Genomic DNA, 18,914 nt, shown 5'->3' on the forward strand with positions numbered 1-18,914 from the left:
CCTATTTAAGGATTAGGCGCAACAGTGAGACGCAGTGTTTTTCATTGAGCTTTTGTCCCCAGCACCCCGTTATCCTCCTGCCTGTGTCTGTTCAGTCTCATGGCCTCATTTCTGGAAATCTTGTATCTAATTGGTTTCAGTGGTCCCATGAGGTGCAGGACTCCCAGCAAAAAGGCGCTGGCACGAGACTAAATGGACACTGGCAGCGGACAATGGAGCAATGAGGACAGGTGAAGGCGCTTTTTATTTATTTTTTATTTTACACCTCCCTCCCAGCACATGGGTTGATCCAATTCCTGGACAAATCTTTAAAGGATTGATCCATCTTTATAATATTGATGGTCTGTCCTTAGGATAGGCCATCAATATTACATCTGTGATGATACAACAGCCAGGACCTCTGCAGATCAGCTCTTCCAGGACAGTGTGGCTACAGGTAATGGTAACATTTCTAGGAGCTGCTCTGTTCACTTTCCATACAGAGTGTAGCAGTAGCTTTAGGTAGTATGTTGTTGCACATTGTATGGTAGGTGAGCAGCATGGCTCCCAAGATGGTATTACCTTTAGCTGCCCTGTCTCGGTATCGCTGGTCTGCAGGGTCCTGGTGGTGGGCCCCTAGAAACAATTCCACTGGTGGGCCCTAGACACCCCAGTCCGACCCTGCACAGGGAACATGGAACCCCCATTATTTATACATAAACATATATTTTATCATCATATACCTATATATATTTTCATGGTAGTGTTTATTTCTATAATAAACTACAGATTTTAGTGATCACCTCAACAAGAGGCTTTGGCCCTATTCACACATCCACATTGCTATTACCCTATTATCATGATTTGTGGTAATACAGAATTCTATAAGGACTGATAAACAATTTACAGATAAGAAAGCAAATGACTCTCCTCTGCTAATGTCACCCAGTATTTACTATAGAAGTAAAAGAAATATTTCATGTATTAACTACCTTTATATTCCTGTTCTTGATTCTAATGGTTCGTCAGACCTCCTTTATATGACCTGTGGCAATAGGAAAGTTGTGGAAAGAGTTAATGAGGCAGACACTAGCTATTGGCAGCAGTACACAGTACAAGGGCTCGATCTGCTGGGAAATTATTCTGTACAAACATGCTATGAGATGTCGAAATCCTCAGCACCTCCTCCCTCATAGGAAAGGAAGTATTTCCAGCAGTGATACCGGACATGTAGACAGTGAGCTGGATAGGAGGTTCAGTACTGAGACACCCTGAGACTTCCAGCATTGCCAGGACTGGCAGCTGCCCAGACAGGGCACACATCACCCACATATAGAGGTACAGTTCTATTCATTGCACTATAAGTAGCTGACTATTAAAGGCACAGATCTGGGAAACTTAGAACTAATCTTTCTGTGCTCTCATAGTGAGGGCCGGGTACATTGCATTGTATGGCTGGTACATTGCTCTTCATATGTAGCCCAGTAATATAATGAGAACGTGTGACTGCTGAGAACAAGAGATGGGAGATTGGGGACATGATGTACTATCTGGTGGGGGCAGCATCACTGTGCACTTTGTTCTCCTCTCTATACATTTGCCTAGCTAGTATGAATGTACACTGACAGGTTTCCCTGACTCTCTATATGATTTATGTGATACTTGGAAAGAGAAAAAACTGTATAATTACTTATTTATTTTTCTTACTTGTATACACTTGTATACATCATATTCCGCAGCCCTTTATAGATGTCAGTGACTTTCCCATATAGGACTCACAATCTACTTTCCGTATCTGTAAGTCTTTGTAGTGTGGGAGAAAACCGGAATACCCGGAGGAAACATGGGGAGCACATACATGCAGATGTTGTCCTTGGCAGATTATCATTATTGTTATTTCTCCGTGTGGCGAATGCAGATATTGGGGTTCTATATGCACATACTATGCCTTATCCATGGAGGCAGTTTATATACTGCAGAATATTACAACTTTTCAGCAGATCTCCTGATGCCAATTCCTTTGTGAACCCCTTTATTTCAAGGCATTGCTGGAGGAAAATAGAGATAGCCATCTTGAAATGCTATTTTATAGATTATATATGTTCAATTCTTTTCACAATTCTGCTGGCAAAATAGCTGACATCCCCCACCATTCTTTGCCTGTTCAGCATTTGCACAGTGTGATTTATTTACTGGAAAGTATAGTTCTAACACCAGGCAATGTACCGTAATCTGGTGAATGCAATACTGACTACTGACTGCCCCTCTGCATTAGCTAAGCTGTCTGTATTCAAATTTGCAATTTCCAATAGCAACCAGCAGAACTGTAAATGCAACTTAGAGCCATAAAAGAGGTTGTAACTCCAGATAAGTTAGAAAGCAAGTCAGCTTTATGTCCTGAAGTATATTAATTTCCTATGTAATCTTTATAACAGACATATGGTATGTGCCATAGACACTCACACAGAAATAATGTAGATAAAGGTACAGGCTAGGACTTCATGTACACTACTCAATTGTACATGTTTAGTTTAAACAGTATATTTTATATTTTAATTACTACAAAAAAGGGCATTAACAGAGCAGAGTGGCCTCCAAAATTAGCAAATAGTGCAAAGTAGACTCACAGATCTGGTTCTAAACCCCAAGGAAAGTCATAGAAAGAAACAAAAGCAGCAGTTTTAGTTTCTGAGCAGTATAAATGTTTGTTTATCCATAATTTCAGATTTTAGCCCAAGTAAGAGTACAGTTTTCCTAAAATGGATTGTACATTGGGTAAATATTTTTTCTTCTACTTGGAATCATCTCTACTATCATATCATAGTTTATATCTTTGTCTATTATTATCCTTTTATTCTTTTGCAAAAGACACTGAAACTTCGACCTGCCATGTTTAATGTGAAATGTCTGTTCTGTCCCAGGGTTAAGGGGATATTGTCACTCCTTGGGGAGAGACCACCATATAGGTGTGTGGAGACTTATTAAGCCTTTAGCACTCCACTTCGCAAGGGACCATGGGAAGAATATGCAAATCTGTCTTCCCTGATGTAATTAGGAAGACAGAATTTCAGTGAAATAACCCAATAATGGTTTGCTCCCTTTAGCATCATGCTCGACCTTCCAAGAGGTCTTTGTTTTGCAATGACACTGGGATTATTACCAGGTATAGTCTCTCAATCGAGGACGGCCGTTTCGATGTACTTGCATCTCGTCAGCGTTGACGAGATGCAAGTACATCGAAATGGCCGTCCTTGCTTGTTTATAGGAGTATCAGAAAAAAATAATATATATATATATATATATATATATATATATATATACACAAAATATCACAAAAAACCCACCAAAACTCTTGTACAAATGCTGTTAAAAAAATCTAAAAATGATGATACATGATTTTTGTACAAGTGTATTGAAAAACTGAAAAAAAAGACTGTTAAAAAAAACAACCCTCACTAACAGTGACAAGTTTCATTACTGAAGGAGATCTGCTAGTATCCCAGATCAGAAACCTGTGTTTAGTTCTAGTCTTGACTAAAGAATATTTTTCACCATCTCCAACTCCACATTTGCTAGACACGGCTCCAATGATTCTGGTGCAGTTGAAATTTTTTCTCTAGCCCTCACCATTCCCAAGCAATAGTACCGCCCACCTAAAAGTATAGAGCCTAACTGACATATTGGATTCTGAAAATAATAGCACTGATTGCTCAAGAATGATGAGTGCTAAGGGGGCATTCACACTATGTAACGCGGTGTTGATTCTGACATGTAAACTCTTGTCAGAATCAGCGCTGCAAAATGGAATCCCATTGACTTCACATTGAAATCAATAGGAGGCTTTTTAACCCATTGATTTCAATGTGTTATGTGCGCTAAACGGAACTAGAGATGAGCGAGTACTGTTCGGATCAGCCGATCCGAACAGCACGCTCGCATAGAAATGAATGGACGTAGCCGGCACGCGGGGGGTTAAGCGGCCGGCCGACGTCAAAGCGGAAGTACCAGGTGCATCCATTCATTTCTATGGAGCGTGCTGTTCGGATCGGCTGATCCGAACAGTACTCGCTCATCTCTAAACGGAACCCATGATTCTGACATGAGTTTACGTGTCAGAATCAACACCGCGTTACATCGTATGAATGCCCCTTAACAAAAAACTCCTCTGTGGAATCAGTGGAGCAGCACTTATTGAAGGATGCAAAGAACTAGAGTAGATGGAGGTTGAGAAATATCCTCTTTAATAGAGATAATCTATTTAAGTATTATTTAAATAAAATTTAACATTCAATCTTAATCCATTGAACAAACAAAGCATACTGACAAATTAGTCATAGTGAAATCTGTGGATATACGCCTACACAATATCAAATCCGAATAGTTTGTGTGTGCCACTGCAATGAAAAGTTTTGATTGCCTATGTTACTTTCACAAACAAGCATAAGTAGGCTTTTATTACCAAGTACCCTACTGGTACATCATATACATTGTAGACCCAAAGCAGTTCCTGTAGGCTCTGAAGTACCAAAGACAAAGATAATTTTGGTGGCAATGAAGATCAAATACTAGGTATGAGTGGTGCCAAGTGAAGAAATACATGGGAGTCAGGATATACTGTATTTTTCGGACTATAAGACGCACTGGATTATAAGACGAGGCCACATTGACAGTTGACCCTGCAGCTGTACAGAGATCCATAGAGCATTTTTTTGCGGGGCCAGATGTACTTTTTAGTTAGACCATTTTGGGGAATGTCTATTGCTTAGATCACCTTTTATTTAAATCAGAGGCAAAATGGTGAAAAAAAAAAAAACCCACCGCGGTTTGAAAAATATCCAGGCATTTTTGGACACAGGGATTCTTAATGTGTATGTTTTTCACAGTAATTTTCTACTTTTATATGTATTCTAGGGAAAGGAGGTGATTTAGAAGTTGCATTTATTTTATTTTTTTTAAAGCTTTTTTTTTTTTTTTTTTTCACTATTTTACTGCCCCTTCCCTCTAGGTGGCTTGAACCTGTAATCATTTGATTGCAAGTCCCATAGACGGCAATAGAAGTTTATTGCCGTCTATGGGAGATTCTCTACATTATTATTACGCTGGTCATAGACCAACCGCAATAGTAATATAGCAGTGACAGGCTTGGGAGCCTTCAGTTTGCTCCTGGCTGTCACCAGAACAGGTCGGCTCCTGCGACCTCGCCGCGCAGGAGCAGGCCTGTAACTTTAAAGGTATGGGACCGGTAGGGACCAGCCTCGAGGGGTATTCTACACTATGGGGGGAAGGGGGGGTTAAGTTTTAATGCCCGCAATTAGAATGCATTCTAATTGCGGGCATTAGCTTTGGGCCTCCGCGTATAGCGGAGACCCGGTTGTTATGGCGACTGCTCTGCAGCAGAGCAGCTGCCATTATTCTTACAGACCCGGCATCCCGGCAATAGAACGGCGGATGTCAGGAAGGGGGTTTTAGATGCCGGCACAGGTGCTGGGGCCTGAAGCATTGCCACGCTCCTGTCGCTGCAGGAAGTCATTAGCGGCAGGAACATGGCGATAGTCCAATTCTCCACATTCGGACTATAAGACGCACAGTCATTTCCAATTTTCAGATTTGGGGGGGAAAAAGTGCGTCTTATAGTCTGAAAAATACGGTAAATATGGGTTCTAAATGTGGGAACTCTATCAGATGTTTATGGCATTTCCTGTAGCAGTTTTTGTTGGCAGGATGAGATTTGAATGAATCTGTTACATACATCAGAGGAAATTTGCACAGAATCTGCTGTGAATTGTAGTGTGGATATTGAGAATATGACCCTACAGGACGTCCTGCAGCAATAAAGCGCTGCAGGAAAAATCATGGAAGCAACAGATTGCGGTTCTTCCTTCAGCGATTTAAACAGAAAGTTCACAGAGTTTTCCTCTGCAGACTTTCTGTTACAATTATAATTGTAGGTATAATTGACATGCTACGATTTCCAAAACGGACGTGTTTTTTTGAAAAGCACATGGTGGTGGTTTTTACCTCAAAGTGGGCAGGAGATTCGCTAGAATCCCATCTACTTTGCCCATACTGTCTGCCGTGGGCAAATCGCACCATTTCCATCCCATGGGGCCCCAGCCTATATGTAAATTTTTGCTGCCGGTTTTACTGCATGTTTTCCCTTTGCAAATCTCCACAAAGTCGTAAAGAAATCTACACGTAACACTTACAGAGTTTGCAGCAGATTCCAAATTCCACTGTAATAATATGTCACAGGTAGATCTACCATTAGAAGTAGGTCTGAAAATTGAAAAGACTTTTACTCAAATTGTCTCCTTATTTGTCCTCTTTTACACTAAGGGTTTCTTGCACTGTTTTTTAATGCCACGTCACTTTCCAACATTAAGGTTTTAGACAGAGTGACCGGAGAAGCCATTTCCTCTGTATTGTTATACAAAGATATTCAATTTAAGTGCAAAAAAAGATCAGCTTGAAGGAGGAATGACTTTCTAGTGCAGAAAGTGAATTTGTTTTTCCTTTTCTATTAGTGATCTGAAACACCAGACATGAGTATGAGTATTCCTGGTCAAAACACTTTGCAGATTGGTATTTCATGTGCAGCATCCCGATGGTCACTGCTTCAATTGTCTTGTGTTTTATGTTATTGTAGATCAGGGGTAGGGAACCTTCGGCTCTCCAGCTGCTTTGAAACTTCAACTCCCAACATGCTCCATTCACTTCCATGGGAGTTCCAAGAATAGCAGAGCAAGTATGCATGCTGGGAGTTGTAGTTTTGTAACAGCTAGAGAGTCGTACGTTCCCTACGCCTGTTTTAGAATGTGCCACTGGATGTATACATGTATTTTGTCCGTGATTTTATGCTTGCATCTTCCCTAATGTATTTTCCTGTTATGTCCGTACCCGTTCGAACTTCTGCACCATCCTCTGGCCGCATTGTACGTGTTCAGGAGACAAGTTCAGCTATGATTCCTTGCTCTAGGTTCTTCCTGTATTGTCTGAACACTGTCCTATTCCCTCACCTCTGTAATTGACTTTTTACCACACCTATCTCCTTCACCTTGGTTTCCCTCTGCTCCTCTAATAGTTAATCTTAGCCCTACCTGTGTGATTGACTGTCTATCTGCTAATCAAGTCTGGGGCGGGATCTGGACTTCCTATAAGCAGGTCATTAGCTCACAGGTTTGCTTGCTATTGTGACTTTGTCCTGGCTAAGAGGTTCTCTTTGCTATTGTATTGAATTTACAGACTTCTGACCTTTGGATTTCCTTGTTAGTACTCTTTTGGATTTCGATTTCTTACTGTTTGTATCTTTGGTTTGACCTCAGCTTGCTGATTCTGCTTTTGTGTTGTTTTGTCTTGTCCTGTTCTGTGTAAATACTTATACAGAGAAGGGACTATCGCCCAGTTGCCCGCCACCACCTAGAGTAGTTGAGGCAATGGGCAGGGACAGGGACTGGGTCAAATTTTGAACTCACTGTCTCTGTCTCTCTCTTCCTTCCTGGTTTCATCAGCAGACACTGGGGAATTGCTCAACAGGCAATTCCTCAACATTTACCTTTTGATTTATCCTTCACTGTTTGCTACCCCTCTTACTTGTATGGCTTGGTACAGCCCTGGCCAAACCCAGACTAATGGGTGAGGCATGGAGACACTAGGTCCCTAGAACCGTTAGAGTCTCAGTCTCTGAATAGTGTGTACTGCACTGACAACTGAACTATGATGTGTTCTCAACCTCCACTGAGGGAGAAGAGAATATTGGCCCAAGACCAACACCAGACAGCCCTGAGACAGGGAAGATTTATCTGTTATCTTAAAAGAGACTGGGTGTTAGCATAAAGAGAAAGATAGGAGTCCTGTTTCCTAAGAAGCTGCATACCGGTACCCTTTTGTCACTCTGGTATTTGGGCCCCTGGGACTTCCTTGTATTCAGCTTATTACTAGTTTTGAGGGCAGTAAAAGGCATCACATCAACATCACAGTCTGGGTATCCCTCATCCCAAGCATGGGTGTAATCAACAAGTTGGAGACTACCACCCCTATCAGGAATCTGCATAAGTTGAGATTTACCTTTTATTCAGAGTAAAGTACACTTTGGTTAAGTTGCACCACTGCATCCTGAGTCATTTCTGAGCTTACCATCAGGGCCCTTCCAAACACCACCAAAAGGTTCAGGGTGAGAGAGGACCCCTATCTAACTGGAAGCACCCCAGGGGAACAACTACCACCACTATCAGGCACCGGCTCCTCAACGGCCCGGGAGCTGGGCTGGAGGGGTTCGGTTGACATTACCACTGTACTACTTCCATCCTCTGGTTCTCTTTGGTTTGCGGCACATGTGCCATGCCGGAATATACCACAAACTAATAAATTATTAATACAATTTTTGGTCCGGAATTTGACATGGAGGCTGTCTCAGATTCCATACCAAAAAACCACCTCCCATTGAAATCAATGGGAGCCGGGCATTTCCTTTTTGCAAGCGGTTTGTTCCTGCTCACAGAAAAAAGAAGCGACATGCCCTTTCTTCAGGAGGATTCACCTTGTGACACCTCCCTCCCGACTAGGCCCATTCATTTGGGCCTAATCCGTAGCGGAATGCTGCGACTGGATGCCCGTGCACTGCACAGTCACGGCTAGCCATTTTTTGGACCTGAATCTGAGACAGTCTCCACGTCAAATTCCGCTACAAAAAAACCCATGTGAACCTGGCCTAACTTTAGACTTTAAATTCCGGACAGGAGCTTCTTTGTGGTATTGTATGTTAAACACAGTGTACCAGAAAAATAAAATGGGTGAGTTGCCTTCACATAATGCCCAAAGGAGCCCCGCCTCCTGACACAGGTAAATAGCAGTCCAGAAAATGTAATACGACTTCTTCTACTAGACAGCCAATCACTGCATGCACATCAGTGATACAGCTGTTTTATAACTGAAATGCCTATGCTACTTGCCAGTCACAGGTACCATAGGTCTGTAGTGTCATTGCCATTGTGTGTTGTTTGTGATTTCATGTCCAGAAAAGACCACTGTATGTCCAAAGTGTTGCAATCTCAACTGTGTTGTGAATTATTACATGTTTATAGCATACTCCTAAACACTTGACAGGACATTTTAAACTCCACCTATGTTCTATCCGGTAATACTCTTAAAATGTTGGGGTTTTTTGCAGCCCAGTTTGTGAGATAGTCCTTTTTGATAAATAATATATATAGTTCAGCTTGTGGTTAAAACTATAAAAATAACTATGAAATCTAAAATGTCATGGAGATGTCTACAAACAAGTTCCTAGCAGCAACTACTCAGATGACATTAATATTTGTTTCCATGGAATATTTGAAGAAAAGAACACTGATGTCATTGGTTAATATAGGCAATGCTGCAATAAATTGTATTAAAGGGGTTGTCAGGGATAAAGTGATACATTAATACTAGACTAAACACCCTCCCTTGCCTAACTTCTAGCTTATTTACGTTATCAAAAATGTATTTACCCAGATCATGTGACCACCCCAGCCACATTTTCTGATTTTTTGGTCATGTTCAATTCTCCCATTTTTGGAAACGGAACCTCACCAATTTTATCTAATTCTATCTATCCCCCCCTTCCTCCTACCTTATCATACTTACCTGTCTTCGTGTCTGGATCTCCTTGGCACAAAACATCACTTACTTCAGGGGTTCTAGCTCCTCCTTTTCGTGACGTCTTCCAGCATGCACAATAGAGTCGGAGTGCTGACATGTTGGCAGTCCAGCTCTATTGCGCAGGTGCTGGCTGATGTGAAGAGGAGAAGAAGAAGCTGGCCTCCCCAGCCTGCATAGTAGAGTCAGAGCACTGGCATGCTGGCCCTCCAGCTCTATTGGACAGGCGGCAACACGGGTAGACATGAAGGGGAAAAGGACAGAACAAAGTGCTCTCTCATGCCCAGAAGATCTGAACAGGAAGCTGGGAAGGATGATGGGAGGGAGGTGTGGGAGGGGGTGGGCTGAGTTAGTTAGGTAGGGCTAGTAGTCCATGGGCAGCTAGGGAAACAGGGAGGGGGTGTGAGGGAGTAATAGAGGGAGTGACGGCCCCTTCACACAGAGTTTACGCTCCGTGTATTCTGTATATGCTCCGCTCATTTTGTTCATTTTAGACGTGTAAAAATACTTGTGTAAAATGTAGTTAGCCATTGAGTTCATGTTTAAGTTCATGTGCATGTTTGTATAACGCGCGTCTTTTTGCGCGTGCGTCTGCGCGCGCACAAAAAGACGTGTGTTATATGAATATGCCATTGAACTCAATGGCTAACTACATTTTATACGTGTATTTTTACACGTGTAAAATGTACAGAGTACACGGAGTGTAAACTCAGTGTGAAGGGACCCTGAGAGGAGGATCTGAGTGAAGAGTAATGCCTCATGATATTTGTAGGAAGAAAGAACAGATAGCTCCATCATATAAACAAATACAGAGGATGCCAGAAGCTCCCAGAGAAACCCAGAAATCCCTCAAAATACTGATAAAAGTATTTGGGTGCACTTATTAACCCATTAATAGCACCATCAGACCCTTTTTTTTAAAACCCATTCATCTCCTACAAAAGTCTTGGATATGCGGTGGCTACACAATACAAACAAGGTCTCCTTTACATGACTGTAGTGGTTGTTTTCTGCTTGCAAATGCAAATCTGCAAAAAACATGTCAGCATGTCATCCACAAACAGATCTGCAAAGAGACTTGAATGATCCCCTACACTTGTCTGTGCTGCAAATGTGGACAAAAATAGGACATGCTTCATTATTTTCAGTCCGTGTATATGACATAGACACACATAGCTGCAAAAAATGCAGTCATGTGTCTGGGCCCATAGAAATGCATTGTGTCCATAGTTTGATCTGAAATTGCAGATGAAAAGTATGGTGATGTGAAGGAGGCCTAACTAGCTAACCCTCCGCATATCTAGGGATTTATTCTAGAACAAAACTGAGATACTATGCAGATTATAGATAAAAGTTGTCACAGTTATAGGAATGCACACTATTAAAGCAACAGTTCTGGGAAATAGGATTAAAACCAGACGATTAGTAATTATTACATCTGACACTACTGTGTGATATCCTATAAGATAAAAGAAATATTACATCTGACCATTACTGGAAACACCACATTATACATTGCTGGCTACTATCAGATATCTTTATTCACCACTCACTCATATTTAGCCCTCACTTCTTACTACTGTTTCCTGTGAAAAGAACCATAGGATAAACTCCTAATTATCACTAAGGCCTGGGCCCCACGTGGCGCAAACATAGAGAAAAAAAACACAGTGCTTTAAGGCACTTTGTAATAAAAAATGCACTACGGACATGTGTCGATTTCCAAAACTGTTGCGGTTTGGGAAATCACAGCATGTCAATGATACCTATGGAAACAGCAGGGGTTTCCCTATAGGTATAATTGAAGCAGAAAGTCCATAGCGGAAACCTCTATGACCTTTCAGTCCAAAGCGCTGCTGGAGGAACTGTGATGTGTTGCTCCCACTGTTTTTCCCTCAGTGCTTTTTTGCTGCGGAACGCCACGTGAGACCTTAGCCTAAAATGGATATATTTTGCCTACTTCTACTCCAGGATCAATGATATTATTGGTGCGTTGATTATGAAGAAATATTTTATAAGATAACGTCCCACTCATGCAGGCAATATTGAGAGAGCCGCATATACTTTTCAGAGGGCTGCGGATTAGGGTGTGTATGATCTTGAGATCATCCAGAAAAGTTGGCTGAAGATGTGCAGAGTAGGACTGGCCCACAAGAGGGTCAAAGGATATTCTGGTGTATCCAACCTGTGACACAGTCATAACAGCCCAAAATATTTTAATTCAGGATTATTAGTATATCTGCGAGTTCTTATACTTCTCCCTTCTGCTTAATCCACTCCTGGTTTTGGCTTTAAAAACCACAGCAAAATCTGCAACAAAAAAAGCTCTTTTCTCAACGTGGGGCCTTAGCCTGACAGAGTTTTCCTTTGTGAACTTTCTGCCCCATCATACCTATGCAAGTATAATTGACATGCTTCGATTTGGAAAAACACAGCTTTTCCACAATGGATTTGTTTCTGCAATGTGTGAATGGGATTAATATGCAGCGTTTTCGCTGGCCTTTATTAAATATGGAAATTGCAGAATGGCTGTACCTAACACAATAAGCGATATAAACTTAGTGAAAGGTTAATAAAATACAGGGTGGAAGCTAAGCATAGTTTCTAAAAGGACACTTAAAAAATAAATAAATAAATAAATATATATATATGTATGTATATATATATATATATATATATATATATATATCACTATAAATCTACAGAACTAAACAGGTTATCTACTTGCAAGGTTGTCTGTATATAAGTAAGGCCGGGGCCCCACGGGACGTAAACGCCGCGATTGTCTTGCAGCAGGGACGCTGCGGGAAAAATCGCAGCGTTTTACAGTGCAAGCAAAGGGGGATGGGATTCATGCGAATCCCATGCCCACTTTGCGGAAAAAAACGCAGTGCGTCTTTGCAAATTGCAGCATGTCAATTATATCTATGGAAACGCCAGCGGCTTTCCCATAGATATAATTGTAACAGAAAGTCCGCGGAGGACCCGTGGGGCCTTAGCCTAAAGGTGGTATTACACCAAAAGATTTTTTTTACAATGAGTGCAGATTGGCTCCAAAGCCTGCTGATTAGTTCCCGTTCTGTCTGGTTACACAGACCGATGCAGAACACATACAGGAAGAAAAATGGCAACACCGAACATTCCCCCGGCATATACTTCGACTGTTTGCCAGTAGCATAGCCTTTATTACAAAGACTGATGTGCTGCTGACCAACAATGATATTTTTGTGTTGCTGAAAGTAACCAATCACCCAGTGTACAAGTAATCACTCATTCATGGGGTGACTGGCTGCACAATTATGTTGGATTTACTAAGCTCTTTTTAGGCCGGAGCCCCACAGGCTGGAAATGCTGTTAAGTCCTGCATGTCTGACTTTGTGTCCGGTTAAAAAAATGGTTTCCCCGTGGACAGGCCGCAGGCAGACACGGGTGGTCACCTTTATAAACACATTCAAGTAAATGGGTTTTTATAGCTGACAGCTGCGTTTCCGTCCCCTTCCAGTTTTGCTGGGGCTGAAGACGGAAACCTGGCGGAATGCACACACCGGACACTGGGCGCAAGTGTGAACAAACCATATGTTGCAAAAGCCTTTTGACTTGATAGGTTGCCATCAGATACAACTATGAATGAAAAAACTGTCTATTGTCTGGGACTTCTTAGAAATCTAGCCATGATTTCCTTATTGTGGCCAGGTTATCTTATTATACATGTAATGTCCCTTTCTGACAACCTGGCCACAGTAAGGAAATCACGGCTAGGTTTTAGACAAATTCAAGACCATTGCAAATTCCTGTATTCATGGTTAACAAATGTCACCACTAAAATGGTTAGAAAAAAATCTTTAAAATTCAACAACCATTTTTAAAGTGTATTTGTAAAAATGTTTAACTTTCAATTGTCTATAAATTTAAATATGATTATGTTTAGGCAAAATCCCTTTAAGCGAGGCCACCACCAATAATTCACTTTAGAATAGGTGTAATATTTCAGTACTGCTTTCATTGGTAGTCATAGTGATGTAACCATGGATGGGGGCGGGGGAGAACCTTTCTTAATTGCTGTAAATGACTGGAAAGTTTGTGTTTTACAGGTATCAAACAGTGCTGCTCAATCCCTGAGAGCTGGAGATGAGTTATTGAAGATTCTCTATGCTTGGTGAGTCCAATTGCAAAATGAGCTAATAATGTGATTGAAATCTGATCATTTTATCAGATGTTATTTTGTAGTATTAGGAGGAACTCTTCTGACATGCTTTAGCATCAATTTGTATTGTCTATAAAATAACAATTCTGGGTAATTTTTTTTAGCTCTCTGTTTTGTGTAGTTTCTCTATTATTCTGCTAATGCCTTGTTCACACTTGCACCTGCTGACTGTCCGTCGTGAATCTGCTGATATTGGAGAAAAACAGATTGGCAACGGTTTGCAAATGGTCTGTTTAAAAACCCATTTACTTCAATGGGTCTGTAAAGCAATTCGCAGGTGTCTGTTTGCTGCTTCTCCACTGTGAATCCACTTTTTTTGGACGGACACAAAGTCGGACATGCAGGACTTTGTGTCCATCCAAAAAGGATTCACGGCGGAGAGGCTGCAAATAGACACTTGCGGATTGCTTTACAGACCCATTGATGAGAACGGGTTTTTAAACGGAGCATTTGCAAACTGTTCCCAGTCTATTATTATGCAGTTTCAACGGATTCACGACGGACAAACAGCAGGCATAAGTGGGAACGCGCCTTAGATGTGAATAAATAAATTAACAACATAATCTGTATAAGGGTGCATTGGCACTGAGCATTCGCTTAGCTCATTCTGAAAGTATGCTCTTACCTGAATATACCCTAAATATAACAGGTCATCTCTAACAACTGTTATCTGATCAACAGCATTATGCATGCTGGTAATAGCAAAATGCAAGAATCTATTAATTCATGTCTGTAATAGATCTGGTTCCAGGATATGCTTGTTTTTAGGGATTTGTAGGCGTTAGATCTGACCACTAGTCTGGGTGTTAATTTGACATTTGAGAGTATCTGACCAACATTACTGTACAGACTTTCTCTTTTCTGGAGAAAGATCTATGTAGTATATATGAAAGTATATTTTTTTTATATATATAAGATGCACAGACGTTTTCTGGTTAATACAGAACCAGATTATATAACTTGCACTAAAATGTTTAAGGTTGACTCAACCAGGTTTCAGTATTACTTCATAGACCAAATGAAGCTTTTGAAGTAAATCTCTCTTTATTCTCTCAAGGACTATACTTGTAATTCTGAAACTATTGTGGATTTGAATAAGATATTTCGTATGAGATTTAGTCATTTTGACTGACTGAAAAGTCTGACTGCATAGTCTCAGGAATTTTTTCTTTCTTTTTTTTTTGATTGACGATCAACATTGAATATTTGTATCATAAGTTTTCTATGCTAGAAGCTCTCAGCACATTGAAGTAAATTTACTAGTAAAAATGTGTTAGAAAATTGGCACAATTAAACATTTTATTTTGAACATTTTCTCTAACCATGTTAGTGGTGACAGTCTTTTGTCTTGGAAGATGGCCGTGGATATGAAGAGGATACAAAGATGAACACATGAACTTTCTACACTCTGGCACTTATTAGAACATACACTCACCGGCCACTTTATTAGGTACACCTGTCCAACTGCTCGTTAACACTTAATTTCTAATCAGCCAATCACATGGCAGCAACTCATTGCATTTAGGCATGTAGACATGGTCAAGACAATCTCCTGCAGTTCAAACCGAGCATCAGTATGGGGAAGAAAGGTGATTTGAGTGCCTTTGAACGTGGCATGGTTGTTGGTGCCAGAAGGGCTGGTCTGAGTATTTCAGAAACTGCTAATCTACTGGGATTTTCACGCACAACCATCTCTAGGGTTTACAGAGAATGGTCCGAAAAAGAAAAAACATCCAGTGAGCGGCAGTTCTGTGGGCGGAAATTCGTTGTTGATGCCAGAGGTCAGAGGAGAATGGCCAGACTGGTTCGAGCTGATAGAAAGGCAACAGTGACTCAAATAGCCACCCGTTACAACCAAGGTAGCCAGAAGAGCATCTCTGAACGCACAGTACGTTGAACTTTGAGGCAGATGGGCTACAGCAGCAGAAGACCACACCGGGTGCCACTCCTTTCAGCTAAGAACAGGAAACTGAGGCTACAATTTGCACAAGCTCATCGAAATCGGACAATTGAAGATTGGAAAAACGTTGCCTGGTCTGATGAGTCTCGATTTCTGCTGCGACATTCGGATGGTAGGGTCAGAATTTGGCGTCAACAACATGAAAGCATGGATCCATCCTGCCTTGTATCAACGGTTCAGGTTAGTGGTGGTGGTGTCATGGTGTGGGGAATATTTTCTTGGCACTCTTTGGGCCTCTTGGTACCAATTGAGCATCGTTGCAACGCCAAAGCCTACCTGAGTATTGTTGCTGACCATGTCCATCCCTTTATGACCACAATGTACCCAACATCTGAAGGCTACTTTCAGCAGGATAATGCGCCATGTCATAAAGCTGGAATCATCTCAATCAACGGGAGATTCGCATCATGGATGTGCAGCCGACAAATCTGCGGCAACTGTGTGATGCCATCATGTCAATATGGACCAAAATCTCTGAGGAATGCTTCCAGCACCTTGTTGAATCTATGCCACAAAGAATTGAGGCAGTTCTGAAGGCAAAAGGGGGTCCAACCCGTTACTAGCATGGTGTACCTAATAAAGTGGCCGGTGAGTGTATTTTAACGGGGTTCTCATGTAGGAATACAGAAACAGGCAGGGACATTGATAACACATAATAATAAGGAGATCACGACAAGTGCCAGATCATAGAAAGTGCATTTCATGGTCATGTCCACTGAAAACCCATCAAGACACAAGACTGTCACCAATGAGATTATAACAGAAAATCCTAAATGCTATGACAAAAATGTTTAACTTTTAATACTGTACAAATTCAAACCTGATTATGTTTTCATGTCAACTCCTTTAGGCTGAGATCCCACGTTGCAGAAACGCAGATTTTTGTTGCAGATTTTGTTGTGGTTTTTTGAGCCAAAGCCAAGATTGACTTCAACAGTATTGAGTAATATATAGGGAGCTCTTATAATTCTATCTTTTGCTCAACCCACTACTGACTTTGGCTCAAAAAATCGTCAACAAATTCTGCAACAAAAAAAAAGGTACGTATTTGCAAGGTGGGGCCTCAGCCTAAGGGTATGCCATCAGCTTTAAGAACCTGTACAACCTGGCAGCTATCAGGTACTTACTTATGTTATATACAGGGGATATGCCTCATGAATGTTTAAGATGAGAATATTATTATTAATACAACTTATCAGTTGCACTAAAGTATACAGGCAGCAAACATGTTGCTTCACGGACAATGTAAAAGCTTTTTATCATGTTAAGAAAAAATGGTAGCCACTGCACTTCAGAATATAACAGGTAATTGTTTATTTAGCAGTTGCCATAAATCATGTTAATACCATACTTGAGCTATAGAAGAAATCTTTTAGGATCATACTAGATTGAAAGGAGATTCTGTGACTAGCATGTCACAAATTTGTTTCAGAATGCTGTATACCAGTGGGCAGATTTCTTTGTAATATAGTAATTGATAGGACCAGGAATTGTGTAGCTACCCTGCATTTTGCGATTTATTTGCTCCTGAGATGTCCATATAAGATGAAGTATATGGAGCTAAAGCTACATTCAGATGTGTACCGCTATCTTGCACCCAAGGGGCACCAGATTTCACGGATCCCCCATACATTTGAGTGTCAAAAATAGGCAAAATGGCCAAAAATAGGACATGACCTATATTATGAGGGTCTTTGACAATGGAAGATCAAAATAACGGTGAATAGCTCCCATTCACTGACATTGAATTTAACGCTGCTGTGTTATATCCTTTGAAAAAAACAGATGTCACATGGCCACTGTCGTGTGACTGTAGCTTAAGAAGATGACAGAGTCATCTTATCTTCTTCACTGTTGTTTCCTTAGAATAGAGCTACACGCAGCAAAAATAGAAGTAAAACTCTGGAGTTGGTGCCTGTATATTGCCCTCCGTGTGTTAGATACATGTTTCTCAATTATTCTCTATAAAAGTCAAATTTTATAAATAATATTCTGACAAACAGAACAGAAACAAGTAATAAACATATTTTAATTTTATGGAAATCTATACTTTAAAGAAAGAGTCTACTATTATGTTGTATGTAATGTACTGTTATCTTATAACCATAATTCTATTCATTGAATTCTACTGTATTTTTCTGCAGATCCATAAAATGCTGGGGCATTTGCTTGTTTTAACACTTCACATTCTGACTTTTACATGCCTGTCTGCAAGTATAGCTGGTAAGCGCAATATAACCTATTCATGGTTTGACATGGTTTATTATTATTACTGTTACCTCAACTCATTTAATATAGCACAGAAATAGCTCTGAAGAGCGATTGTAAAAAATTATCTGGGCCACATTAAAATAAATGAAAGCGTTTACTCACCAGAGAAATGTGCATTATAGAAAAGGAGGTCATATGTGAAGTTCATGCTCCTGTAATGTGGATGGATGATTCATTTTTCAAACTGAAAAAATATAAATGAAAAAGAAAGTAGCTGTCAGCTTTACAGAATCCCCGTAATTTTGTTTCTGCGTCATAAGCTGAACCACAAACACAGAAAAAAAGTACTTGAGGCCGGGGCCCCACATGTAGCAAATAACATGCACAAATTGCAGAAAAATGTGCACAGCTAAATGTAGCAGTTTCCAAAAACCTTGTGATTTTGGAAATTTCAGCATGTCAGTTATACATACGGAAACACACGGTTTTTACTGCAGCGCTTTTTTGCTGCAACTTGGTACGTGCATTGCAAAATAGCGGAGCTTCTATTGCAGGCTATCTAGCATAGTGTGTAATAGAAACAATAGAATGACAGCCTTCACAAGGCTCCCGGCTGTCATAGCAATGTGACGATGGCCCTGGAGCTTACTCCGGGTGTCAGCGATCACAAAGAAAATTGTGGAGCCCATGCGCCGCTGGGAAGATGGCGCCTCGGTCAGCTTTGACCGAGGCGCCGGAAGGGTTAATGCCTCCGATCGGTCCGTGCATCGATCGGAGGCATTAGCGCCGTTTGTCTACCCTTTGCTCAGTTTTGAGTATTTGCACCCTTTTGAGCTAGTACAGCCATGAGTCTTCTTGCGAATAATGCAACAAGTTTTTCAAATCTGGATTTGGGGATCCTCTGCCATTCTTCCTTGCAGATCT

The 18,914-nt window shown here is 40.9% G+C and overlaps 1 protein-coding gene across 1 annotated transcript in view; it reads left to right on the top strand.

Annotated features, from left to right (window-relative positions):
- Nucleotides 1-1,187: 1,187 nt before the first annotated feature.
- The window catches only part of LOC142195401 (interleukin-1 receptor type 1-like), a 37,252-nt gene continuing 19,525 nt past the window's right edge, over nucleotides 1,188-18,914 (top strand). Inside the window, exons 1-3 of the mRNA XM_075265159.1 lie at nucleotides 1,188-1,317; nucleotides 13,707-13,771; nucleotides 17,924-18,002. Coding sequence (XP_075121260.1) covers nucleotides 17,933-18,002 — 70 coding nt within the window. The 5' untranslated portion in view covers nucleotides 1,188-1,317; nucleotides 13,707-13,771; nucleotides 17,924-17,932. The remainder of the gene's footprint in view (nucleotides 1,318-13,706; nucleotides 13,772-17,923; nucleotides 18,003-18,914) is intronic.

The sequence above is a fragment of the Leptodactylus fuscus genome, chromosome 2 (genome assembly GCF_031893055.1).
Source record: "Leptodactylus fuscus isolate aLepFus1 chromosome 2, aLepFus1.hap2, whole genome shotgun sequence".
NCBI lineage: Eukaryota > Metazoa > Chordata > Amphibia > Anura > Leptodactylidae > Leptodactylus > Leptodactylus fuscus.